Raw genomic sequence first — 14469 nt, forward strand, 5'->3', positions numbered from 1 at the left:
AAAACATTTTTATCACGGCAACTGGTTTGATACATTCACCTCTGAAGGTAAATAATGTACTTACATTCAGTAATCTTGCTCTGATTTGTCATCCTGAGGGTCTCAGAGATAAAATTGAGCATAGTTTTGTTTGATAAAATACATTTTTATATTCAAATGTAGGAACAGGGTTCTACAGTTTGAACCCTTGCTGTTTCTGGCTCCACACCCACCCCACCCAGCTATCTAGATGTGTGAAGGTTAGTGTATTTTCTGTAGGGAAGCTAATTATCCATCATGTATGACATTCAGATGATGAAGAGAAAAAAGAGGTTAGTGGATTATCTTTTATTATCTTGTATTATCTTTTACCAGATCTAATATGTTATATTCTCCTACATTAATTTCACAAGAATATGCATATCCTTGCTTCTGGTCCTGAGCTACAGGCAGTCAGATTTGGGTATGAACCATTTTAGGATGAAATTTAAAAAATGGGTCCGATCCTTAAGAGGTTTTAAAGCTTACTGTTAGCTACCAAGCTAGCTAGCTGACGTTAGATGGCTGGCTCGCTAGCTAACATTACGTTTATGATCTGTGTGTAGTAATGTTATCTCAGAATGCCATTTCGCATTGCTAGTTATAGCCTAATGCTAACTAGCTAACTAGCTAACAATGAACCTATTTGGTTAACTTTAGCTAGCTATGACAATCTGTTTGTATTGCTAGTACTCCTTCGATTAGGATTATGATTCATTGTTTAGCTAGCATGTCTAAACAAAAGACTTCACTTCGTCAGATGATTACATGACCCATCAAGTTAGCCAGGTGTGTCTGACGGTGATTACGGCTATCTACTGTATAATAATGCCTAAATATCTGGAATTTCAGCGTCAGTAGAACACACCTGACTCTCCTCCATCAGTCATACAAGGAGAATGGTCTAATGTCTCCCATCAGAAAGACCTGTAGAACACACCTGACTCTCCTCACCAGTCATACAAGGAGAATGGTCTAATGCCTCCCATCAGAAAGAGAGCTGGCCGAAGAAAGCATAGGTTACATGTGAAGCATGAGGACGTGCAGAGAGTGGTGAACTTCATCAACAACTACGCAGAGGATAATGCCATAGTGTTACCAGGACGCCACCCAGGACACCAACACTTTGGTGGAAAGCTGCTGCCATCCCATGTGACAAAAGCAGCAGTGTGGCGTCTCTACAAGGAATCGATGACAACACTTGTTATGTAAAACATAAACAACACACTTTCATTATTTAGTTGACCTCCAACATGATTGGCACTACTTTTATTGATCTCACATTATTTCTGTATTTTCCAGAGGTACGTGTAGTCTGGCTGTGTTATATCACATTAACTTCCAGTTTACAACATGATGTTTCTGTTTGCTGTGCTGCTGCTCTGCACATTTGTAGGTAATTGAAACTTACCTGATAATGATGAATTAAAAAATGATATGTTTTACGTTACATTTACTTATCTTCCTGTTATTTTGCTGTTTGCAGGTGCGCTATCCTTCTGAGCCTATACAGCCAGGTCCCAGCTACAGTTGAAATCGGAAGTTTACACACACTTAGGTTGGAGTCATTAAAACTTGTTTTTCAACCACTCCACAAATTTCTTGTTAACAAACTATAGTTTTGGCAAGTCTGTTAGGACATCTACTTTGTGCATGACACAAGTAATTTGTCCAACAATTGTTTACAGACAGATTATTTCACTTATAATTCACTGTGTCAGTATTCCAGTGGGTCAGAAGTTCACATACACTAAGTTGACTGTGCCTTTAAACAGCTTGGAAAATTCCAGAAAATTATGTCATGGCTTTAGAAGCTTCTGATAGTCTAATTGACATAATTTGAGTCAATTGGAGGTGTACCTGTGGATGTATTTCAAGGCCTACCTTCAAACTCAGTGCCTCTTTACTTGACATCATGGGAAAATCAAAAGAAATCAGCCAAGACCTCAGAAAAATAATTGTAGACCTCCACAAATCTGGTTCATCCTTGGGATTATTATTGTGGGAAGCTTGTGGAAGGCAACCCAAAACGTTTGACCCAAGTTAAACAATTGAAAGGCAATGCTACCAAATACTAATTGAGTGTATGTAAACTTCTGACCCACTGGGAATGTGATGAAAGAAATAAAAGCTTAAATAATTCCTTCTCTCTACCATTATTCTGACATTTCACATTTTTTAAGTAAAGTGGTGAACCTAACTTAAATAAGACAGGGATTTATTACTAGGATTATACGTCAGGAATTGTGAAAAAGTTGAGTGTATTTGGCTAAGGTGTATGTAAACTTCAGACTTCAACTGTACTATTTAACACCTCGCAAGTGTGGCTTGTTTGGTTTCTGCTGTGAAGAAATACCACACCAACTACTTCATTGTTGTATGGAGGTAAACACGTGTGGACTGCAGTGGCCAAAACAAGAACAAGTCTGTGCTCTGGTATTGTGCCTGGTGGACCATGCACAAGCTCCACCACAGTCTGGACCTTCACTTCCTGATCACTGGCCACACCAAGTTTGCTTCGGCCTCATCAAGCAGCGCTTCAGGAAGACCAGAGTGAACACGTTGTCTGAGATCGCTGGTGTTGTGTAGGACAGCACAGAGACGGGGGTCAACATCCCACAGCTGGTTGGACTGGAGGATGATACGGTGCTGGTGGAAAGCTACGGCTGGCAACAACACCTGACTCCGTACTTCAGGCTGCTGCCACAGATCAAGCAGTACCAGCACTTCAGGTGAACATCATGTTCATTACATTGTATGAGGTCGTTCTTCTTATCTAAACTTTGGAGTAGAATTGATGTTGGTTATTTCCTGTTTTACAGCTTCGATGCTCTGGAGTCTGGTGTTGTTGTCTCCAAGGAGCATTCAGACTCAGTCGGGACCAGGTTTCAGCTGCTGCACTACGTTGAAACCCATCCCATAGATGGTTTGCCTGTACAAAGCACCACCTGGACTGGACAAACGTATTTTCTTGAGAAGATCAGGGAGTTTTGTGACGAAGAGGCTATGGACATCACATGCCCTGCACCAACAAAGGCAAGGTCAGGACAGAAACAGGCTCTCAGAATATAGATTAGGTTTGGATAGGTTTGGACACACCAGTCATCAACACTATCTGCTGTGCCTCTATTCACATGATTCTCTCCTAACACTCCACACGTTGCTGCTACTATTTTTTTATATCCTGCTGCTCAGCCACTGATTACATATTATACTTATTACAACCTCATCTATCACTGATATTGTTTTTGATATTGTTCTTGTACATAGTGTATATTATATTATTTATATTGACTATATTTCTGATATTGCTACTATGCATGTAACCATTTGGCTGTACCATTTACACCTTCTGTAGAGACCCATCCACTTAGCTAACTAAATGTGCATATATGCAATGTGTGCAATAAGTGCAATATAGCATTTCTTTCACATGACCCATCAGTTTAGACAAGTGTGTCAGGGTCAGCGTCATCTAATATTAATTAAACATTTTTAATCTGGACACTTTGTTTACCTGAATGTTTCCTTATTGTAGGCACTTTTAGTCTTAATCTTTACTACACTACCATCCACTTAGCTAGATGTAACTGGGGGGGTGGATATAGCATTTCTTTCACACGACAAATCAATTTATATAAGCTTGTCTGGGTAAGAAGCATCTAATAAATATAAAATATCTGGACACTTTCTGTTTTTGATATTGCAAATATGCAAGTAACAATGTCACTGTACCGTTTACACTTTCTGTATGCTGTGCATGTGACAGACGTTTCATTTGATATAGTGTGTGTTTACCAGAGACTACTCACTCTGTTTAGCACAGTAATGTGAACAACAACATGACCTGCACCAAAGTCAGATAAGGATATAGGCCAAGGACTAGATAAAGTGTATTTTTACCAGGAGTTTTTCCTTATTGTAGGCTACTACTTTTACAATTTTTAGTCTTGAAATATTTGGTTGTTTACTAAACTACTCACTGTGTTTAAAACATGGCCTCACATGTGAATCCTTAAAGAGATGGGTGGGGCTAAGGCTTAAGAGGGTGTGAACGATGCTGAATGGGAGTAGACAAAGAAGAGCTCTCCAGCAGGTGTACCAAAACATTCAAGGGCCATTTTCTCAAAAGTGAGTTTACAAGTTTATTGACTTTCAAAGCAGAATGATGATTTACATTGCCGTTGTTCCTCAAATGCAGTGTATAGTTCTGTATGGACTTTGCTTTGTGCATTGGGGCATTGTCATGCTGAAACAGGCAAGGGAACTTCCCCAAACTGTTTCCACAAAGTTGGAAGCACAAAATCCTCTAGAATGTCATTGTATGCTGTAGCGTTAATATGTCCCTTCAATGGAACTAAGGGGTCTAGCCCGAAACATGAAAAACAGCCCAGACCATTATTCCTCCTCCACCAAACTTTATAGTTGTCACTATGCATTGGGGCAGGTAGCATTCTCCTGACATCCACCAAACCCAGATTTGTCCGTCGGACTGCCAGATGGTGAAGAGTCAACCGAGGACAGAGGATTTTTACGCGCTATGCACTTCAGCACTCGCCGGTCCCATTCTGTAAGGTTGTGTGGCCTACCACTTAGCAGCTGAGCCGTTGTTGCTCCTAGACATTCCACTTTCACAAGAACACAACTCACAGTTGACCGGGGCAGCTCTAGCAGGGGAGACATTTGACTAACTGGCTAGTTGGAAAGGTGGCATCCTATGACGGTGCCACCTTGAAAGTCACTGAGCTCTCCAGTAAAGCCTACTGCCAATGCTATATATATATATATATATAATGTTTGTCAATGGAGATTGCATGACTGTGTGATAGATTTTATACACCTGTCAGCAACGGGTGTGGCTGAAATTGCAGAATCCACTAATTTAAAGGGGTGTCCACATAACGTTTATATATATATATATATATATATATATATATATACTGTATCTACATTCAATGAAGTGTCCTGACTCCCCCTGTATTAAAATCCAAATGACTAAATATACAGTGATCGCTGAAGGTATTCCAAGAACGTCTATCCCACCCCTGGATGCGGGTTACAACGGATTTCTTCACACCATCCCCAGGCTAATTGCACAAAGGGGAGGAAGTGTCTGGGACGAATAGACCTGTAGTTGATTTACTAGGTTTCACACTAGGCTTTTAAGTAACCCAACAATATTTCACAGCGATGTGCATGCACTGTGTTCTCAAAGGGCACTGCAGAGTCACTGAGTAAACGTGCCCAAACCCCCAACCTTCAAAATCTTTTTTTTTTTTATCGGTAATGAATGCTCCTCATTTAAATGAATATTCAAAATTAATATTCAATATAAAATAAATAATCTTGAAGAAAAACTTTAAACATATTTCAACTTGAAGCACTGACACTGATAGATTAAATACACATTCATGAAATCTTATACATCCATGGACATTACTGCTACTTCTTCACAGGAAGATATCCGTGGACATTACTGCTACTTCTTCACAGGAAGATATCCGTGGACATTACTGCTACTTCTTCACAGGAAGATATCCGTGGACATTACTGCTACTTCTTCACAGGAAGATATCCGTGGACATTACTGCTACTTCTTCACAGGAAGATATCCGTGGACATTACTGCTACTTCTTCACAGGAAGATATCCGTGGACATTACTGCTACTTCTTCACAGGAAGATATCCGTGGACATTACTGCTACTTCTTCACAGGAAGATATCCGTGGACATTACTGCTACTTCTTCACAGGAAGATATCCATGGACATTACTGCTACTTCTTCGAAGGAAGATATCCATGGACATTACTGCTAATTCTTCACAGGAAGATATCCGTGGACATTACTGCTACTTCTTCACAGGAAGATATCCATGGACATTACTGCTACTTCTTCGAAGGAAGATATCCGTGGACATTACTGCTACTTCTTCGAAGGAAGATATCCGTGGACATTACTGCTACTTCTTCGAAGGAAGATATCCATGGACATTACTGCTACTTCTTCGAAGGAAGATATCCATGGACATTACTGCTAATTCTTCACAGGAAGATATCCGTGGACATTCATGATCTGATAATTCTTCACAGGAAGATATCCGTGGACATTCATGATCTGATAATTATTCACAGGAAGATATCCGTGGACATTCATGATCTGATAATTATTCACAGGAAGATATCCGTGGACATTCATGATCTGATAATTATTCACAGGAAGATATCCGTGGACATTCATGATCTGATAATTATTCACAGGAAGATATCCGTGGACATTCATGATCTGATAATTATTCACAGGAAGATATCCGTGGACATTCATGATCTGATAATTATTCACAGGAAGATATCCGTGGACATTCATGATCTGATAATTATTCACAGGAAGATATCCGTGGACATTCATGATCTGATAATTATTCACAGGAAGATAAATGTAATTTTTTTTTTTTTTTATTGAAGTAGACTAATAAGAGTAAAAGTTCAGTTTACATCGAATGTAGACTACCAGTATTTATTCTCTCAGTGTCCTGTCTCTCCAACAGAGACAACAGTTTAATAACACAACTCAGGAGTCTTTATTCTCTCAGTGTCCTGTCTCTCCAACAGAGACAACAGTTTAATAACACAACTCAGGAGTTTTTATTCTCTCAGTGCCCTGTCTCTCCAACAGAGACAACAGTTTAATAACACAACTCAGGAGTTTTTATTCTCTCAGTGTCCTGTCTCTCCAGCAGAGACAACAGTTTAATAACACAACTCAGGAGTTTTTATTCTCTCAGTGCCCTGTCTGTCCAGCAGAGACAACAGTTTAATAACACAACTCAGGAGTTTTAATTCTCTCAGTGCCCTGTCTGTCCAGCAGAGACAACAGTTTAATAACACAACTCAGGAGTTTTTATTCTCTCAGTGCCCTGTCTCTCCAACAGAGACAACAGTTTAATAACACAACTCAGGAGTTTTTATTCTCTCAGTGCCCTGTCTGTCCAGCAGAGACAACAGTTTAATAACACAACTCAGGAGTTTTTATTCTCTCAGTGCCCTGTCTCTCCAACAGAGACAACAGTTTAATAACACAACTCAGGAGTTTTTATTCTCTCAGTGCCCTGTCTCTCCAGCAGAAACAACAGTTTAATAACACAACTCAGGAGTTTTTATTCCCTCAGTGTCCTGTCTCTCCAACTCAGATGAAACAGATCATTCTTCAAACTTACCATTGGCAAAGACAGCTGCTAGTCCAATTAAAAGTAGAACTCCCAGATCCATCAGAGAAACATTAGCCATACCACATCAGATATAAAAAAAACAGGAACAAAAAGAGCACACAAAAAAAAAGAATGAATAAAATATGAAAAAGTGAAAAAGAAAGATCAGACATAGAATCCCATAGTGAGTAGAATGTTGACTGTTGACAGAATCCTGCTGGGTTCCAGACTGCTATGTTCCTGCAGAGACCCGCATTGTTGCTGTCTGCTAAAAGTCAGTTCAAAGATGTCCAGTAGGCTTTAGAGCGCAGTGGTCTCTCCTCTACTGTCGGTGATGCAGAAGTAAAGGAGAACTGATATTCCTGTCTGCACAGCGGTCTCTTTATAGCTGCATTGAGCAGTGGTGATACCTGAACGCTCACAGACACACACACACACACATACACACACACACACGCACACACGCACACACGCACACGCACACACACGCACACGCACACACACGCACACACACGCACACACACACACGCACACACGCACACACGCACACACGCACACACGCGCACACAGAAACATAGTTGAAATTGCCACAGGGGACAATGGGGACACAATATTCAGAACAGGTCGATTGCCCCCCCCCCCCCAGTATTATTTATAAAAAATATATATTCTGGTGATGTGCGCCACAACAGAAGTAGCTAGTTCGTTAGCTGAGCTAGCCAGTAACTCATCCAGTGTCTGTTGACCTCATTTCACAGGATTTGTTTTTAGGCTGTAGCTGTAAACATTTAAACATTAAAAGACCTGGTATGAGGGTGCATTGATTTGCTATACAATTTAAATCCTCTATTGTGGCGTTTTTTGCTCAAAGTCGACCTTTAAAGTAACTGTCCAGGTGTCTCCAAGATTTCTATAAAATATGACCTATAATTAATTACAATATAAGTGAAATAGTTTTCCTTCCCCCAAAATATGAATGAAGTATGTTAGAAAACAACTTTTCTGTGTTGGAATGGTGTGGCTGTACCGCAACAACATAATGGTGTGTGGGTATACCAATGCGAGTAGACCACTAATTGGCCAGCTCATTCTCCTCAGGATGACATCATCCTCGATGAAGAAATTAGCAAGGTATGTTTAGAAATACAAGTTTGAGGTGTTTTTTATTTATTTTTAAGTGTTGCTCTCCAATTTACTATGCTCTGGCCACAAATATGAGTATGGGATGAGTCAACAACATTATTTGGGTATGAGAAAATTAACTTTTAAACAATCATTAAAACATTTCATATAAAGAAAATGGACGGTATTTTTCTATATAAAAATGTGTTTATCCATGAATTTTTTTATACCAAACATTTCATTATTTCTATCAAAAGTTGGAATTATTGATATATAAATTCAATTATTGATTAAAAAAAATGCAATTATTGATGTAAAAAATTCAATGACTATATGATAAAATGTATTTCCATATGTAAGTTATGGGATGATGATGATGATGATGATGGCTGGAGAGAGTGATTCACATCACCAAGTTTAAGTGAAAATACCTAAGATTTAATAGTCACATCAATTAATATTTTCAAACATTCAAAATATAGATCACATTCTTCACTAAGAAGAGTAGAAAGAGAAATGCCAATCATTTATATTTAAAGAAGTAATGTTTATTGAAGAAAACATGTATTCAGCTAGACCTACTCTGTTTGTTTCAAACGCCTCACAAATGTAGGCTGTGACATTTTCTCTTTGTGTTTATTAAGGTGCTTTAATTGAAATATATATTATTGTCTTTATCTAAATATACACTTAGTGCTCTATTCAGTCTGTATGATGAAGCATTACAGATTTCATGACAGAACATTTAAGGTCATTTCCATGATTCATTTCTAGACATGCAGAGTTTACCGTGAAAGCAGTCTCTGCTAATGGGGGAACATTACCTTTAATGCAGTCTCTGCTAACGGTGGAACATTACCTTTAATGCAGTCTCTGCTAATGGGGGAACATTACCTTTAATGCAGTCTCTGCTAATGAGGGAACATTACCTTTAATGCAGTCTCTGCTAATGGGGGAAACATTACCTTTAATGTAGTCTCTGCTAATGGGGGAAACATTACCTTTAATGCAGTCTCTGCTAATGGGGGAACATTACCTTTAATGCAGTCTCTGCTAATGAGGGAACATTACCTTTAATGCAGTCTCTGCTAATGGGGGAACATTACCTTTAATGCAGTCTCTGCCAATGGGGGAACATTACCTTTAATGCAGTCTCTGCTAATGGGTGAACATTACCTTGAATGCAGTCTCTGCTAACGGGGGAACATTACCTTTAATGCAGTCTCTGCTAATGGGGGAACATTACCTTTAATGCAGTCTCTGCTAACGGGGGAACATTACCTTTAATGCAGTCTCTGCTAATGGGGGAACATGATTGGTATTGAATAGAGCCTGTAGACTATCACCTTCCTCCCAGATATTCTCTGCTGATGAGTAGTTGTACAGTAATCCATTACAGTCCGAAATCTGATTTACATCGAATATCTGATTGATTGATTTTTAAAACAGTATTTAATAAGAGTACAAGTAAATGCATGATGAATACAACAACAAACATAAAAATACCATGATAATCAGCTAGGCTTTACAGAAAAGTGTCCAGAAAAAAAAGCCATTGCTTTTTTGAGAAAAAAATAAGCAAACACGTTTGGTGTTCACCAATAGGCACGTGGGAGACTCCCCAAACGTATAGAAGAAGGTACTCTGGTCCTAAACAATTAAAACCTAAAAGTATCCTATTGAGTCATGCCCTGCACAGGTTTTCCCACAGACAGGCTCTAACCTGCCCTCTGAAAACATTTGTTGTACTGGGACAGATAATCGGCTAATGGGAGGCTATTCCACAATTGAATTCCAGTATAAAAACAAAGAGCTCTGTGCCCACCACTGGGCTTTTGGTATTGTGGCTAAACTGGACTGTATCTACTGTCTGTATGTGTTCAAGCACCTGGGGGGGGCAGTACCGTGGATGACAACGGTTCAGTTTCAGCTGTGCGTTGTTCTTTGTTCTACTAGAAACATTCCATTAGAGAGGTCTGATACATGACACTGTTAAGGGCATTAGGGCAGGGCAAAGGTTGTAAACGAAATCCCCACTATCTCTTCACTAGATGTGTTATCTGCGTTATCCCTGGGGGTCGTGGACACACACGTGTGTGTGTGTGTGTGTGTGTGTGTGTGTGTGTGTGTGTGTGTGTGTGTGTGGTCACGTGTGTGTGGGAGGGAGTTGTGTGTGCCCAGTCTGTTCTTCATTAGAGCCATATGGTGTATTTAAAGAGCAGGTCGTTCCCACCTAGGTCAGGGAAGGGGTTAGGTTGGGGGAATGTTTGGTTTGGTTTGGTTTGGTTGCTGGAAGGTTAGTGTTGGTTAGTGGAACATTAGGTTAGGTTGCTGGAAGGTTAGGGTTAGTTGGTGGAAGGTTGAGATGGCCATAAATTAGCCCAGTGTTTCTCCAACCTCTCACCAGGGACCCCCAGCCATTTCCCTAGCCCAGTGTTTCTCCAACCTCTCACCAGGGACCCCCAGCCATTTCCCTAACCCAGTGTTTCTCCAACCTCTCACCAGGGACCCCCAGCCATTTCCCTAACCCAGTGTTTCTCCAACCTCTCACCAGGGACCCCCAGTCGTTTCCCTAGCCCAGTGTTTCTCCAATCTCTCACCAGGGACCCCTAGCCAGTTCCCTAGCCCAGTGTTTCTCCAACCTCTCACCAGGGACCCCCAGCCATTTCCCTAGCCCAGTGTTTCTCCAACCTCTCACCAGGGACCCCTAGCCAGTTCCCTAGCCCAGTGTTTCTCCAACCTCTCACCAGGGACCCCCAGCCATTTCCCTAACCCAGTGTTTCTGGGGCAAAGTTCAAAGTGGAAAATAAAAACCACGAAGGAAGCTGTATACTCGTGGTGAGTGTAACGCTAAGACCCCCCCCCTGCCATGCCTCCTGGTAGAGCTCCCCACATCCCCCCTAACACAAACCCTCTGCCTCTCAGACACGTGGTATTCTGGGAATGTGAGAAGGTCGTAACTCAGGTTGTAACCCACAATATATTCTGGATTAATCTGGATTAGCCTGATTCATCTCAATGTTAAATGGTCATGGTTAGAATACACGCAGGGGACATACCCTTTAATGTGGTTGTTGTGTTTGAGTATTTTCAGATTTTCTTCATTTCCTGGTCCATTATTTTCTAGACAGACATGCATGAAATGTAATATTTTAACCCCAACATTGAACCATGTTAAATCCATCATTAAAGCATTTCCACTGGTCAATTTAATGTTGTTTCAATGTAATTTGTCCTCGTATTGTGATGTAGAATCTATGTGGAAAATTCATTGGGATTTGAAAAAAAAAGAATATCTCCATTTTAATAGGTTCACTGTCGCTATCAAAGTCCTTCTAGAGGTTTTAACAGAGCAAATGAAATGCAACCATACTTTATCACTCATATATCATCATTGATGCTATTTAGGACTATATAGCAATAGGGAAGTCATCAACAAGTATTGCTTCAATTCAACCCAGGGTTCAACTGAACATAGACGGTACATATAGGCCCAGGGGGTTTCTAGCTCTGGTTGATTTCAAATGGAATCTACAGGTGAATAACACATCTTTCTCTCAATCAAACATCACAGTTAAATAGTAGGACTAAATCAAATCAAACTGTATTTAAACTGCATTTTAAAGTTTGATTTGATTTTAGTCATTTTAATTATATTTTGGGGGGGTAGAAATAGAGATCTGAATCCAACATATCCGTTATTCATTTGTAGACAAACTTGAATTAAAGTCTGACTCAGTGGCACAGAAGGAGCTATCCAAGGAGCTATCCAAGGAGCTATCCAAGGAGCTGTCCAAGGAGCTGTCCAAGGAGCTGTCCAAGGAGCTATCCAAGGAGCTATCCAAGGAACTATCCAAGGAGCTATCCAAGGAGCTGTCCAAGGAGCTTCCCAAGGAGCTGTCCAAGGAGCTATCAAAGGAGCTATCCAAGGAGCTATCCAAGGAGCTGTCCAAGGAGCTATCCAAGGAGCTATCCAAGGAGCTATCCAAGGAGCTATCCAAGGAGCTATCCAAGGAGCTATCCATGGATACATTGCGCTGACAACCAAACACATCACTTTTTCAATACAGTTAATAGCCTATTAACTTGTCCATCAGTTAACAAATGATATGTTGGATTCACGTCTCTAACTGAACCAAAAAATAAATTTTAAAGAATACAGTAATAACGTTTAGGCTATCTCACAAACGAAGGTAACATTGATTTTACATTGGAACTTGGTTATGCTCATACAGTAGAAGGTTGAAAGCGTAGTGATATCACATTGGGAATTCAACAAACTTTTGACTGTGGGTGAAAAGACGTTTGTATTCTCGTCAATTTTAAGCAGAATTGGTTGGAATCTCATTGATATCAACAAACGGTTACCCAAATCTCCACGTTGAAATGACATGGTATTCCCAGTGGGTTGGGGCTCCCATCAGTCTTTTGAACACTGCTGTCTGGCTTCTTATAGTTTTACGTTCATGACCTAAACGGATTCAGGAACCTTCTACTGCTCTCTCTAGCCCTGTTCATAACTGGTTCTAACATGGAGCCTTTGTCCTGATCTTGTCCTCTTTCTGATTGTGACCACATTTTTCGTGGAGAAGATTAAAATATGCAATGTAATGTGATCAGATCTTTTAAGTGTAAACAGACAAGATCAGGACATGATCAGGATGGAGGACGCTCCTTAACGGCAGGTATAAACAGGGTTTCAGGTGTACTTGTTGGGCTCTACTTGTTCAGATCTGGGTCTGTCTAAGGTCTCTCCTATATATATATATATATATATATATATATATATATATATATATATATATATATATATGTATATATATATATGTCTAAGGTCTCTCCTATATATTTATATATGTCCATATATATATATATATATATATGTCTCCTTTATCTCTACAGTGCTTTCGGAAAGTATTCAGACCTCTTGACTTTTTCCACACGTTAGTTATTCTAAAATTGATTAAATGTAGGTTTTTCGAAAATGTATTTGTCACGTTGGTCTGAAGAAGTGGACCAATGTGCAGCGTGGTGAGCGTACATTTTAGTTTATTTGCAATGTCGCCAACAAAACAGTAACTAACGTACCGCTACGTAGTGCTCACAGGCCACTACACATAGACAACTGCCCACAAATACAGGTGGGGGAAAAGGCTACCTAAGTATGGTTCTCAATCAGAGACAACGATAGACAGCTGCCGGCCAAACACACAGAAATACAAATCATAGAAAAAGGAACATAGAATGCCCACCCACACCCTGACCAAACCAAAATAGAGACATAACAAGCTCTAAGGTGTGACAGTATTAGAAATAAACAAACTGAAATATCACATTTACATAAGTATTCAGACCCTTTACTCAGTACTTTGTTGAAGCACCTTTGGCAGCGATTAAAGCGTTGACTCAAATCAAATCAAATGTTATTGGTCACATTCACATGGTTAGCAGATGATAATGTGAGTGTAGCAAAATTATTGTGCTTCTAGTTCAGACAGTGAAGTAATATCTAACAAGTAATCTAACAATTTCACACCAACCACCTAATACACACAAATCTAAAGGAATGAATGAGAATATGTACATAGAAATACATGGAAGGGTGATGGCCGAGCGACATAGGCAAGATGCAGTAGATGGTATACAATACAGTATATACATGTGATACACATTTTTAAAGTGACTAGTGATTAATTTATTAAAGTGGCCAGAGATTTGAGTCTGTATGTAGGCAGCAGCCCCTCTGAGTTAGTGAAGGCTGTTTAACAGTCTGAAGGCCTTGAGATGGAAGCTGTTTTTCAGTCTCTCGGTCCCTGCTTTGATGCACCTGTACTGACTTCACCTTCTGGATGATAACGGGGTGAACAGGCAGTGGCTCAGGTGGTTGTTGTCCTTGACAATCTTTTTGGCCTTCCTGTGACATTGGGTGGTGTGTATGTGTCCTGGAGGGCAGGTAGTTTGCCCCCAGTGATGCGTTGTGACTCTTCCTGGGTATGACGCTACAAGCTTGGCATACCTGTATTTGTGGAGTTTCTCCCATTCTTCTCTGCAGATCCTCTCAAGCTCTGTCAGGTTGGATGGGGAGTGTCACTGAACAGTTATTTTCAGGTCTCTCCAGAGAAGT

The 14469-nt window shown here is 40.1% G+C and overlaps 1 protein-coding gene across 1 annotated transcript in view; it reads right to left on the reverse strand.

Moving 5' to 3' along the window:
• LOC139412702 (endothelin-3) overlaps positions 1-7339 on the reverse strand; it is a gene marked incomplete at its 3' end in the record, with an annotated part of 50823 nt that extends 43484 nt beyond the window's left edge. The window contains exon 1 of the mRNA XM_071159361.1: positions 7233-7339. Coding sequence (XP_071015462.1) covers positions 7233-7302 — 70 coding nt within the window. The remainder of the gene's footprint in view (positions 1-7232) is intronic.
• Between the last annotated feature and the right edge of the window lie 7130 nt (positions 7340-14469).

Source organism: Oncorhynchus clarkii, chromosome 7, assembly GCF_045791955.1.
Source record: "Oncorhynchus clarkii lewisi isolate Uvic-CL-2024 chromosome 7, UVic_Ocla_1.0, whole genome shotgun sequence".
In the NCBI taxonomy this organism is placed as follows: domain Eukaryota; kingdom Metazoa; phylum Chordata; class Actinopteri; order Salmoniformes; family Salmonidae; genus Oncorhynchus; species Oncorhynchus clarkii.